Consider the following 12,500-nt stretch of genomic DNA (forward strand, 5'->3'; position numbering starts at 1 on the left):
TTAAAGTCACTATTTCCTTATGTTAGTTTGATAGAAAGTGAACAGCTGAACTGTTCTGTGTTCTCCTCTAACAGATGTTTCTAGAGATGGAGACATAGAAGAGCAGCTGTACCTCTCTTCCTGTTTGATTTCTTGTCTCTGATCACTATTTGTCCGTTGTCTTCTGTTCTCACTCCGGAGTAGATTGCAGCAGGATCACTCTCTGGAAGAGAAATTACATTGATTATTTAACTTTTACTACTATCAATAATACTATTTTATTATATCTTTTAATGGGACAACACTGAAGAAATTACACTTTGCTACAATGTAAAGTATTAAGTGTACAGCTTGTATAAACAGTGTAAATGTGCTGTCCCCTCATAATAACTCAATACACAGCCATTAATGTCTAAACCGCTGGCAACAAAAGTGAGTACACCCCTATGTTAAATTCCCATAGAGGCAGACAGATTTTTATTTTTAAAGGCCAGTTATTTCATGGATCCAGGATACTAGGCATCCTGATAAAGTTCCCTTGGCCTTTGGAATTAAAATACCCCCACATCATCACATACCCTTCACCATACCCCCACATCATCACATACCCTTCACCATACCCCCACATCATCACATACCCTTCACCATACCCCCACATCATCACATACCCTTCACCATACCCCCACATCATCACATACCCTTCACCATACCCCCACATCATCACATACCCTTCACCATACCTGGAGATTGGCATGGGGTACTTTCTATAAAGTCATCTCTCAATGCAAATCAAACCAGCTATTAGGCTAACTGACATAAAACCATGCCAATCTCTTAATGTTGTCCCATTAAAATATATAATGAAATATTTACTAAAATGTGAGGGGTGTACTCACTTTTGTGCGATACTGTAGCTTTAAGACAGAAGTGTCAAAGTCTACATAAGGGGAAGTACAATGTCAGGGTTAACTGGGAACCTAGTTCATGTGAAATAGACTTCACGCTAATGGAGGTGTTCTTTTTTAGAGACATGTTGACCGCAGGAGGAACAAGTCACCATGTCAACATGTCAGGGCGTTGGTTATTAACACTTGAAATAATGTAAAAATGTGTCAATTTCCCAGGGAGAGAGATATACTGAACTAGATTTAGATGAGGATCTTTGTTTTGGCGCCATCAATATATTTGCCTAACACAAACTTGACAGCTTGAGCGAGAGATTTGTGCCTCTTGCACCCCGTTTCTAACTGGCTTTAAGATCAGACCTGAGTGATCAGATCACAAGAGGACAGATCTAAGTACAGCTGGAAACACTCGGGGTGCATTGAGATCATATGTTAAAAAACACATTTGGAGGTGGTTTAGGCTGCATGTGTCCAGTGAGGACAGGAATGTGTCCTGGGCCACATTAGGGCCGCCTACTCAACTGTAACTACTCAACTGACATTAATCAACACATGCTCACACACAACCAGCCTGTATGTAACAGAAACAGGGCCGGATACAGACATTTTGGGGGGCAGGGGCTTAAGTGAAATTAAGGGCAAATGATTAAAAAATAATTATATATTTATCTAACCCTAACCCTTTTTTAAACAAAATGGTAAATATATTAACAAAACTCAAACCTCCTTACCTATTTCTTTTAATTCCTTCTACACTCCCAACTGTTTAATACTCAACACATTACTACATAATAACCCGTTCACACAGAGACCATGGGCTTTAGTGTTCACTAGGTTAATCACATGAACGAGAGGCGTGTTTCCTATGCTACTAGTTTCAAGTAAATTATATATTTAGAAGAACTGACCGTACCAAGGAGAGGGTTATAGTTTCACCAATAATTGCACATGGCACCATATCACTAATTGTAATTTCTCATCATCTGTGTAAAACCTCCTCCTGTCTTCCAGTTGTTGCTCGTGAGATCTCTGCTGCTCTCTCAGGTGGAGGACTAACACGTTCATCGTCTGAGTTGTGTCTTCTGTGTGTTGCTGCTGGTACCTGGTGTTAACCATGCATTAAGATTTGCTCTTGGCTGTTTCCTGGCGCTCCTCCTCCTTCTTTCTAATCCCCCTTTTATTTTTTTGGCATTGTGTTGGGTACAGCAGGCATGATTATAACAAATAGTTTAAATAATTTTTGTTTCACAAACAAGATAACCTTCAGCTTCACACAGCCAGAATACTGAATTACCTGAAGACATTAATGTATTGATCAACATTATTATTACAGAGAGGGGGAGAGGGAGAGAGAGGGAGAAGGAGACAGGGGAACAGGGAGAGAGAGAGAGAGAGAGAGAGAGAGAGAGAGAGAGAGGGGGGAGAGAGAGAGAGAGAGAGAGAGAGAGAGAGAGAGAGAGAGAGAGAGAGAGAGAGAGAGAGAGACCGACCAGCCGGCATTGGAACATGGAAATCTCCTGACCTGATTTTTTTATTCAATAAATCTATGTGTTTGACAGTAAAGCTGTACACAAACAGGACTATAAATGCCTATATTCATTTATTTAAAATAAAAGCATCCTGGAAAAGGGCCCTTTCTCTGTAGGAAGATAAGAGGAAGCTGCTCAAGCCCTTTTTGATGTACATTTGTGCTTAAATGGAAATTATGTGCGTGTTTATTTGCATATAGAGCGGGGAAGTGAGATCCGACCATAAGTGGTCACTGAGGACACATTGGAGAAAGATTCTGCTGCCAGGTGGGAACACACACACCTAGAGCTGTCTACTAGAGATCAGATCACTCAGACCAGATCAGATAGAGACCTTAGAGACTCCCAGACCCTCAGAGTTGTATTACAACTTTAGTTGTATGTACATTTTTTAGTTTATTGATATGATCTTTGTTTTATTAACAGTCCTGCAGTGAAGCGTGTGCAGACCCACACTCAGCTGAAGGGTTGCTATGAGAAACAGGAAACTGGACGACCACAGAACTGGTAGAGCTGTTAGAGCTGTTTAACCAAAGGGTACAAAACACCCAGACTCTCATACAAAACACAACACACCCTATCATTTACTAAAATAGACCTTGTCTAGACACTGTGACTGTTGTGGACTAAAACATTGATTTAGTTTTTAAAATATCCCTATTTTATAAAATGCTCTTTTCCCCAAATGTCCTCTCAGGACATTAAACCAAGAACACACACATCGTCCCTCAGATTCTTCTGAAAATCAATAAAAACATCTTTACCTCTGCTCCATCTGATTGGCTGTTTCAGGTTACGTGATATGGTGACATCACTGTATGTGATGTCATCATCTCGAGCTTCTACTTCAACTAAAATAAATCAAAGTTAACATAAATTTCAATCAATTTAATCATTAAAGAGACATCCGTAAAGATGGAAATATGAGGAAGATTATGTGATCTGATCAAAAGCTCCGGAGCATGCTAAAGGGCCCTCGTGGTGAGGATGGTTTGTCAACAACAGAATAGTGATTCATGAGAATCCTAAGAGACGTTTGACTTGAAGAAACTGTTGTTTGAACACTTCACTCCAATTCTGAAATTGAAAATATCAACAGTAAATGTTGATTTTAAACTGCAGCGCAATATGAGTCTTATTGAGACTAACCTTTAGGTTTCCTACGGATGCATCGTAGAACCAGGAAAACCAGGAGAACCAGGAGAACCAGGACACCGACTGAAACAGCAGACCCCAACACAAGGAGAGGAGGAGAGGGGGGGGGATTGGAAGAAGTGGTGGAGCCAGAGGTGGTGGAGGTTGTAGTGGGGGTTGTAGGAGGACTTGTAGTCGTGGGTTTCTCTAAAATGAACAAAATTATTTAATTAAAAGCAAAGAAATCAAAGTAAGTAGATAACACGTTCAGCTATTTCACTGTTCTTCCTTTTTAATGTGAAGCTTTAGACTTTTAACTTCAATGTTGTGTATCATGTTTGTAACTGAGTGAATTCCCCTGGTCTAGTTAGAGGAAGAAATATCTAATATAAAAGTCCCGTCCCTGATGATCTGTCTACAGAGTTTGTCAGTTAAATATCGATGAAGTATTAAACCTCCTTACAGAGATGTATAACGACTGTCTGAACAGTGGCTGTATGGGGGAATCCTTTAATCAGGGTGTAATATGTCTACTGTATAAGAAAGGTGATGAAAATGACATTGATAAATATAGACATCTGACTATAATGAACACTGATTATAAAATATATATTAGCCAAAGTAATTTTGAATAAATTAAATGATATATCAGATGAAATTATAGAAAAAGAATAAACGTGTGCCATAAAAGGTTGTTTAATGTGGGACAATCTCTGCACATTGAGAGAAATGATGAATAAATCTGATAAAATCTATCTATATAATCGGGTTTGACCAAAAAAAAGCCTTTGATTATATCTCCGGAGACTATCTATGGGCTGTAATGGAGTCTTGTGGCTTTCCAGATACCTTTATTCATTTGATCAGATGTCTGTATGTTAAATCTAGTGTGTGTGTTAATGTAAACGGTGTTCTAACAGAGCTCTTTAATGTAGAGAGAGTGCTGCTCTATACATCCTGGCCATCAGCCCTCTTATTAAAACCATTAACTCAGAGAGTCTCATATCTGGTACACATGTTGGGCTTGCTCCCAAAGTTACTGCCATGGCCTATTAAGACAACGTCACAGTTGTTATAAAAAAACAGATGGAGATGGATGTGTTAACTAATCACCTGAACTTGTATGAACTAGCTTCTGATGCTAAGTTAAACCGTGATAAAACAGAGGGTGTTTGGATCGGAGCGGAAAGTAACAAACGTAATATCAACAATAAAGTAAAGGATGAAATTTAAATCTTGGGTTTGACCATTTGTAATAGAAACTGTAGTGAGAGAAACTGGGAGACTAAACTATGTGAAGTTAAAGAAGAAGTAAAAAAATGGGAAAACAAAAACACTAATTATAAATCAAGAGTCAACATTGTTAAAACGTTCATCTTATCCAAACTCCTGTTTTTAGCAAACATCTTTCCTCCATCTAACAAAATTATAATTAAATTAAATAAACCGTGTTTAAATTTGGTTTTGGGTACAACTAGAGAAGTAACAAAAAGAGAAATCATGTATAAAAGTGAAAAATATGGGGGGTTAGGGGCAGTAGATATGGGAGTAAGAATGTATATTGCTTTTGTTAAAAATGTTTCAGCAGCCATCTCAAGAAATGTTCTCTGGGTCGGTGATCGCTCCAAGTGGAGAAAAAGGAGAGAGAGAGCCAGACAAAGTCCAGATTATAACCTTATTTATGGTGATTTTATGTAAGAATAAGAAAACCTTCAACTTTTGAAATTTAAAAAAAAAATAAGAACCGTTCTGAGAGTATTGGTGATGTGAGATGTCTGATGTCTGTAAACAGACTTCCTGTCAGAGCTGTTGTTTCTTGGAGTTGCTATGTAACAACAACAAATACCCAATGATTCACTGCAACGATGACGAGACTCAACAGCATCTCTTAATGGACTGCTGCAGAGCAAAAGAAGTCTGGGACAAACTAAAAGGGTATGGTGTAAATTTTAGATATTTCATATAAATCTGTCATGTACTGTATCACAGATGAGGTATTATCAGATGAGCACAAGGAACTGATACAAATAATCATATGTATTGTCTGTTTTAAACTATGGAAGACGAGATGCTGTATGGTCCTACAACAGACTGTTGTAGATAATGATGCTGTATGTAAACAGGTGCTCACTGAACTCAGAAGACGAAAACCTTTAGACCATAAACAGCTCCATTCTCATCTTGTGATCTACAGCACTTTATCAAAGACTCTATGCAGTGGATCCACTTTATTAGCTCTTTCTGGACATTGGCACTGGTTTGTTCATTAGTTAAGATTGTAATTGTCTTATTAATTATTCTTGTTTTGTTTGTTTTTTCTTATGATATGTAGCCTACTGTTTCTTTTGTTACAACTTGTATTTTGTAAAACTTTAATAAAGCTCTTTAAAAAAAAAAAAAGTGAAGGAGAGGAGCCGGGGGGGGCAGAGAAGTGGTAAAGCTGGATATTGGAGGAGGACTTGCAGTCGTGGGTTTCTATAAAATGAACAACAAATATTTAATTAAAAGCATAGAAATCAAAGTAAGTAGATAACATGTTCAGCTATTTCACTGTTCCTCCTTTTTAATGTGAAGCTTTAGACTTTTAACTTCAATGTTGTGTATTATGTTTGTAATTGAGTGAATTCCCCTGGTCTAGTTAGAGGTAGAAATATCTAATATCAGACGGTGTGTTAGGCTGCTTTCACACCGTGTTAACCCAACCCTGGAGCATTTCCTTGGATACGCCCGTTGGTTTGGGGGGGTGTGAAATCTCATTCAAACTCTGGTATGGACCAAATAACAGAACTCTGGTCACTTGAATACGAAGGTCTCTGTTTTTTTTTCCAAGTGCTCAAGATTTCAGTGATTTCATGTGAGAACGCAATCAGACACACACAGGAAGTGACCCAAAAATCATCAATCAATCAAATCAATTTCCACCTTGCACACAATTTACTGATGTATAAATGATTAAAGTGACGATAACTTTCAGATCCATAACCTACAATGACCACACATCATCATCATCATCATCATCATCATCATCATCTCAAAGACGTGCACCAGACCCGGTGCACATGACAAAGAAAAACAATCAGAACCAAATAAAAAAATGATGCTACCGAATCGTCAAAGTCTACAGAACTCTAGGTGTGAAAGCGGCCTAGTTTGAATGATGACCTTTAACCTCCTCACCTGTGACAGAGACCCAGCTGGATGGAGACTCTCCAACACTGCTGATGTAACACTTGTAGAGGCCTTCATCAGACCTGGAAACTTTGTTGATGGTCATGTGACCTGCAGGCTCAGTCCTGATGAAGGAGCCATCTTTATAGAAATCAGCTGGGAGGTTGGAGGACGTCTTTGTTTTACAGTGCAGAGTGAGGTCTTCTCCCTCCATCACAGGGAGGACAGGACTCTGCAGGATCACTGGTCCACCTCAACACAGAGACAAACTACAGCATGTCATCCATTCACACACAGCTTCATCAATACTGACTCCACAGTCTGATCTTACCAGTGACAGTGATGTTGATGCTGTTACTGGTTGCTCCCTCTCTGGACTCACACCAGTAAACTCCACCGTGGTATGGGGCCATGTAGCTGATGTTACAGGAGGAACCAGCAGGTTTTCCCCAGCCATCTCCACACTGAGTCCTGGTTTTTGTGGTTGTGTTCCTCCTCAGAGTCCATCCAGCAGAGCTGTCGTCCTCCTCACAGCTCAGAGAGACAGATTCATCTTTAAACATCTGAGATCTGCTGGGACTCACAGTCAGAGAGGCTGGAGGGAATTGATTGTATTTTCAGCAAAACTAAATTGAATGTCACAAAAAACACATCCCAACATTAAGTTTAACATTATCTGCTAGCTGCGACTTTTGCAGTGCCGTGGTACTGTATGGAGGTATTTGCAAAACAGACTATAAAAGGTTAGAGCTAAATTGAAAAAATGGGCTGTGTGGGTTTTCCCATTCCCTGTATCTTACTGCCTGATTGGGTCACACTCCAAAGATGTTTTTACTTGTTATCCAGCAGGGAGTTCTTCAAACATATTTCTTAAATATTTGTGTCTTCTGTCCTACCAGAATGATAAAATGTTTTTTTCTGTTCTGAGTTTTTGAGTTTAAGTCTGTGGCCAACACACAAGTCTAAACAGGTAAATTAGCTCTCCAAGCTAAACGTTTGCTCAGCACCGTTAAATTGTACGTACGGGGCGCAGGATGTTTCTACCTGAAAGTTATTGAAAAACAATCACTGTGATTGGGTCTATAGTGTTGATGATTTCACATGAGTTTGGATTTTTTTGCTATTTCAAAGCTGGTTTAAAATTAAACTGGAACTCTTGTTATAGTAAGTAAATTCTTAAGCCAAACCTGCAAAAGTGCAGAATTATTTAGTTATAAAACAGGTAGCTCAAATCAAGCAATTTGATTGGTTCATAGATACATTACAATGATACAATAACCACATACAATGCCTATGAAGTCCTTTGCACAATAAGGTTCACTCCGCGCCTGAGAAAGAAAAAACGTAAGACTAAAAAACATATAGCCGGTGCCACGGAGGGAAACTGTTAATCCGCACACACACACACACACACACACACACAGCCATGACACAGAGCTGGTTTGAATTCAGCCAAGTATCTCCTTATGTGTAGGCTACACTAGATTAGAATATTTTCAGCACTTCACCTTGCTGTCAGAAAGCCCTTTACAACAGTGAACTGAAGCCGTTATCTCTGCTCTCTTCAAAGCCACCAGACTCCTTTGATAAAAACAGTAATTTTTACCTTGCAGGACATGGGAAATGCTGCTCTACCTCCATCTCTTAGTTAGTTTATTGGGTGACTTTCTTTAGTGTACAGCTAAAGAATTAGTCTGTGCTAGCCAGTGGCGGATCTAGAAAACTTTACATGGGGTGGCGAAAGGTCTTGGCAGCTTGGCATTGGAAGACGGTACACAGAAACCCCATATGTAAATAGCTTGTGTGGCAAATAGAGGAAAAACTGTAAAACTGCAGAAAAACTGTAAAACAATAGATAATCTATTTATATACTTTATGTGCATCTTTACATACCTAATCCTATAAAACAGAATAGAAATAGCCAAAGACTGAAAACATGGCATTTTACTGAGTGACATGACATGTTATGCTACTGTACTACAATGTATATGGAACAAGACTAAAAGGATAGCATGTGGTCCAGGGGGAATTGCAGGCCTACCCTCTTCCTCCCTGTCATCTTCATCTGCCTCCTCCTGATCACTCCCTGCCTCTGTCCCTCTCTCCTCTCCTCTCACAGCCTTCTCTTCATCCCTCACAGCCAATTCTTCCTTTTCCTCTTCTCCTTCACTTATTTCTGCATCTCCTTCTGTGGTCTTCTCCTGCTCTGCCCCTCATGGTCTCTCCAGTTTACTGCCTTCTCCTTCTTCATTTGCCTCCTTCTCTTCATTCTGTGCACTTCTCTGAATTTTCTTTGCAAAAAAACCCGACAATATCCCCACTTTTAGCGTTCCTTTTCACTTTTAGGCTCCAGCTAATCTCTCCAGCTACTCTGGCCTGTAAAAATCACGATGTGAAAAGCTCTGGTTATCCTCGTATTACATTACACTGTAGGGCCCTGTAGCTAATAAGTAGGCCTAGCCTATAACAAATATAAAATCAGAAAAGATTTATCACATGCACACAACAGTTATGTTTAGACTAGCCTACTTAATCCCATTGTATTTGTTGTTTTCCCAGTTTGACAGTAAAGGATGTCACCTGGTTTAATTTGTGCAGCCTTATTGCAGTGATAACTATGTGAGAGGAAGTGAATTTTATAGTGCTCCTTAACTAATCACATACAAATGATCGGTCTCAGCAAGCACTGTGTACTGTGTTATAACGTAACGCCACCGAAACAGCAACCCTCTGTAAACGTTGTGAATTCAAACATGCCAGGTTTTTATTTTTTGTGTTAAGCTGTTCTTGTTTTTACTAAAATCAAAACTAATCAAAGGGCAGAATGCTCTTACAAATCACGAGGGAGCGATTTCACTTTTGGCTACTGTAATAGACTGAACCGCCTTTAGCATACATTACATTCATTACAAATGTAACTTTAAAAACGTTTTATAAAAGCAATAGCTCACTTCATTAATTAGCTAGATCAGGACCTAGACGTTTTGTGGTGAACCCCAAACATTAAGTCCTTCTAAAATCGAAAAAAAATAATGAAGAATTACTTATACTTGATAAAATATGCAAATATAATTTGAGAAACTGTGAGCAGAAAGGCACAAACTCAACTAAAATATCCAGACTGTGTGTGAAGTGGCATTTTATTTTAAAGATAATTTGTCATTTGAACCCTTTTTCAGTGTGTCTCTTTCAAAAACAAAAAATACCAATTTTTTCAACAGAGTTTACTATAAACCTGATCAGTTTTAGACTGTGGATCATTTTACTAACCTGAGTTTGTTCTGCAGCAGAGCAGTGAGGTCAACACTAAAATGATAAACAAGATCAATACCAGAAAATATACACTGGTTGATTAGAACTTTGCTGTGTGATAAGACAAGACAAGTATACACAGTATGTTTGCGTCTAACTGCAAGTGATAGGACCAGTAGAGGGTCAGAGACTCAAAAAAGATGAGCTTGTTTGTGTAATCTTCATTCATTTAATTTTCATTTCATTTATATTTTATTCATTTCATTTTCATTTCATTTTCTTTCATTATTCTCTTCATCATTAATAAGTATATTGATTGCAATGTGATCAGCTCAGAGTTACTTACGGAGCCGAAGACATGTTTGCTTCATTCTCCCTCTTGGTGAAGTGACGAGAAACACTTAGAATTATTTTTGTCAGAGCAGTTAGACCCTCCCACTTCCTCTTTGACTTGAGTGTATTGGCTGTGCAGTTTTCTCTCCAGTAGATGACAGGAAAGAGGTCATTTAGTTAAGTTAACCTTTGACTTCAGACACAACACAAAGTCATGTCACCGTAAATGACGTAAAACCTCTTTTTTTTTCCTCGTCACATTTGGAAGTCTATCGGTAACGTTAACAGACAGCGTCTGAGTCTAATGATGGAAAGCCAAAAAGGTGGCGTTGACAAAGTCAGACCCAAAAGGAAAATAATTATGGCGGAGGAGGTAGCAAAATGCTCTAAGATAACAGACATGTTCCGGGCATCAACGAGTCGAATCCGTAGCTGTGTGTAGCCTACTGCCTTGAGCAAAGCTAGAAGTACACATTGGGTTATGAAAACATTACACCTAATCAGTTTAAATCTCGGACCCTCTAATAAGTTCTTTTTATTTTAATTTCATTTTACTTTCATAGGATTCATTTTAGTCTGGTTTATTTAAGTTAAATTAATGATTACAACCTAGAGCTCAACGCTCTAAAGACAGTGGAGATGGTTGTGGACTTCAGAAAGAACCCAGCCCCACCTGCCCCCATCACCCTCTGTGGCTCCACAATTGACACTGTGGAGTCTTTCCGCTTCCTGGGAACTACCATCTCCCAGGACCTCAAGTGGGAGCTGAACATCAGCTCCCTCGTCAAGAAAGCACAACAGAGGATGTACTTCCTGCGGCAGCTGAAGAAATTCAACCTGCCAAAGACAATGATGGTGCACTTTTACACAGCCATCATTGAGTCCATCCTCACATCCTCCATCACCATCTGGTACGCTGCTGCCACTGCCAAGGACAAGGGCAGGCTGCAGCGTGTCATTCGGTCAGCTGAGAAGGTGATTGGCTGCAATCTGCCGCCGCTCCAGGACCTATACGCCACCAGGACTCTGAAGCGTGCTGGAAAGATTGTGGCTGACCCCTCCCACCCCGGACACAAGCTCTTTGAGCCACTCCCCTCTGGCAGGAGGATGAGGTCCATTAGGACCAAAACCTCACGCCACATAAACAGTTTTTCCCCTCCGCCACTAGCCTTCTAAACAAGGCCCGGAATCCATCCTGACTCTCTCCACACCCCACCTCTGGCTCCTCATGCCACTGTACCTACTCTGCTGTAGCGTCCCTTTTCACTACTGTTTAACTCATTTTACTATTTTTTTAAATTTATTTTATCGTTATTAATACGTACTGTGTGTATATGTTTATACTTATATTGTTTATATCTTTTTATCCTTCTTATATTTGTATATTTGTATGTGTGACATGCTCCAACAACACCATGACAAATTCCTCGTATGTGCAACGTACTTGGCAATAAAGCCCTTTCTGATTCTGATTCTGATTCTGATGCTGAAATCCTTGTCATATTATTGAGATAATATGTAATGAATTCTAATATAACGTTAGAACGTTTTGCCAAGCAGACCCTGGTGTCCCTAGACCCAAACACATCCTCCACGCCGTGCAGCAGTCTGTCGTCCGTCCGGGTTCCAGCGGTGGGGAGGAGTGCAGAGCAGCACATGGGGTCAGGCTGTAGTCACGGTAAAATTACTCCTGCTGTGGCTCCAGCCCGGAGTAACGTTACCGAACAACGGCAGCAGAGCGGAGCTCTCCATCCACTGCTCGGCAGCGCCCTGCTGCTACTGCACCCCAAAATTCATATCCATTCTCGCCATAAAAGCTTTTAAAGTTTAATGTGACTGTCCTTCAGGGCTGCTACAACAATCTAACTGTTGCGTTTGCTAACGCGAGTAACGTAAGCTTGCTACTGCTAGCCAGGGACGGAATGACAATCTGTGCGTTCTGGAAAAGTCCAGAATGGCTGTCCAGATGACAGCCGTCGGCACAAAAAAGTCTAATAAAGCGATATTAACAGCCAACAGCAGAGAGCGCTAATACGATCACTTATATGCTACGTGTAAAAAAAAAAAACTGAGGAAGAAGAGTAGGCCTACATCAGGGCAAAATCAAAGCCCGTCTACAGAAAGCCGTTCCACTCCCTATTAAGCCCCATTGTACCTACTTTGGTTGCAGTTCCACCAGAGTTCCACTGGGGGTGATCAC

General features: G+C 39.9%; 1 protein-coding gene across 2 annotated transcripts in view; it reads right to left on the bottom strand.

Annotated features, from left to right (window-relative positions):
- The window catches only part of LOC116060891 (low affinity immunoglobulin gamma Fc region receptor II-like), a 20,150-nt gene extending 9,640 nt beyond the window's left edge, over positions 1 to 10,510 (bottom strand). The window contains exons 1-7 of one of the 2 annotated variants that reach the window (XM_035993662.1): positions 10,314 to 10,510; positions 9,986 to 10,021; positions 7,047 to 7,310; positions 6,725 to 6,967; positions 3,563 to 3,754; positions 3,178 to 3,264; positions 113 to 202 (exon numbers count right to left, since the gene is read on the bottom strand). In XM_035993662.1, coding sequence (XP_035849555.1) covers positions 113 to 202; positions 3,178 to 3,264; positions 3,563 to 3,754; positions 6,725 to 6,967; positions 7,047 to 7,310; positions 9,986 to 10,021; positions 10,314 to 10,338 — 937 coding nt within the window. In that variant the 5' untranslated portion in view covers positions 10,339 to 10,510. Of the gene's footprint in view, positions 1 to 112; positions 203 to 3,177; positions 3,265 to 3,562; positions 3,755 to 6,724; positions 6,968 to 7,046; positions 7,342 to 9,985; positions 10,022 to 10,313 lie in introns of both variants that reach the window. The other variant, XM_035993663.1, reaches the window with a different exon arrangement.
- Positions 10,511 to 12,500: the final 1,990 nt, after the last annotated feature.

Source organism: Sander lucioperca, chromosome 17, assembly GCF_008315115.2.
Source record: "Sander lucioperca isolate FBNREF2018 chromosome 17, SLUC_FBN_1.2, whole genome shotgun sequence".
NCBI lineage: Eukaryota > Metazoa > Chordata > Actinopteri > Perciformes > Percidae > Sander > Sander lucioperca.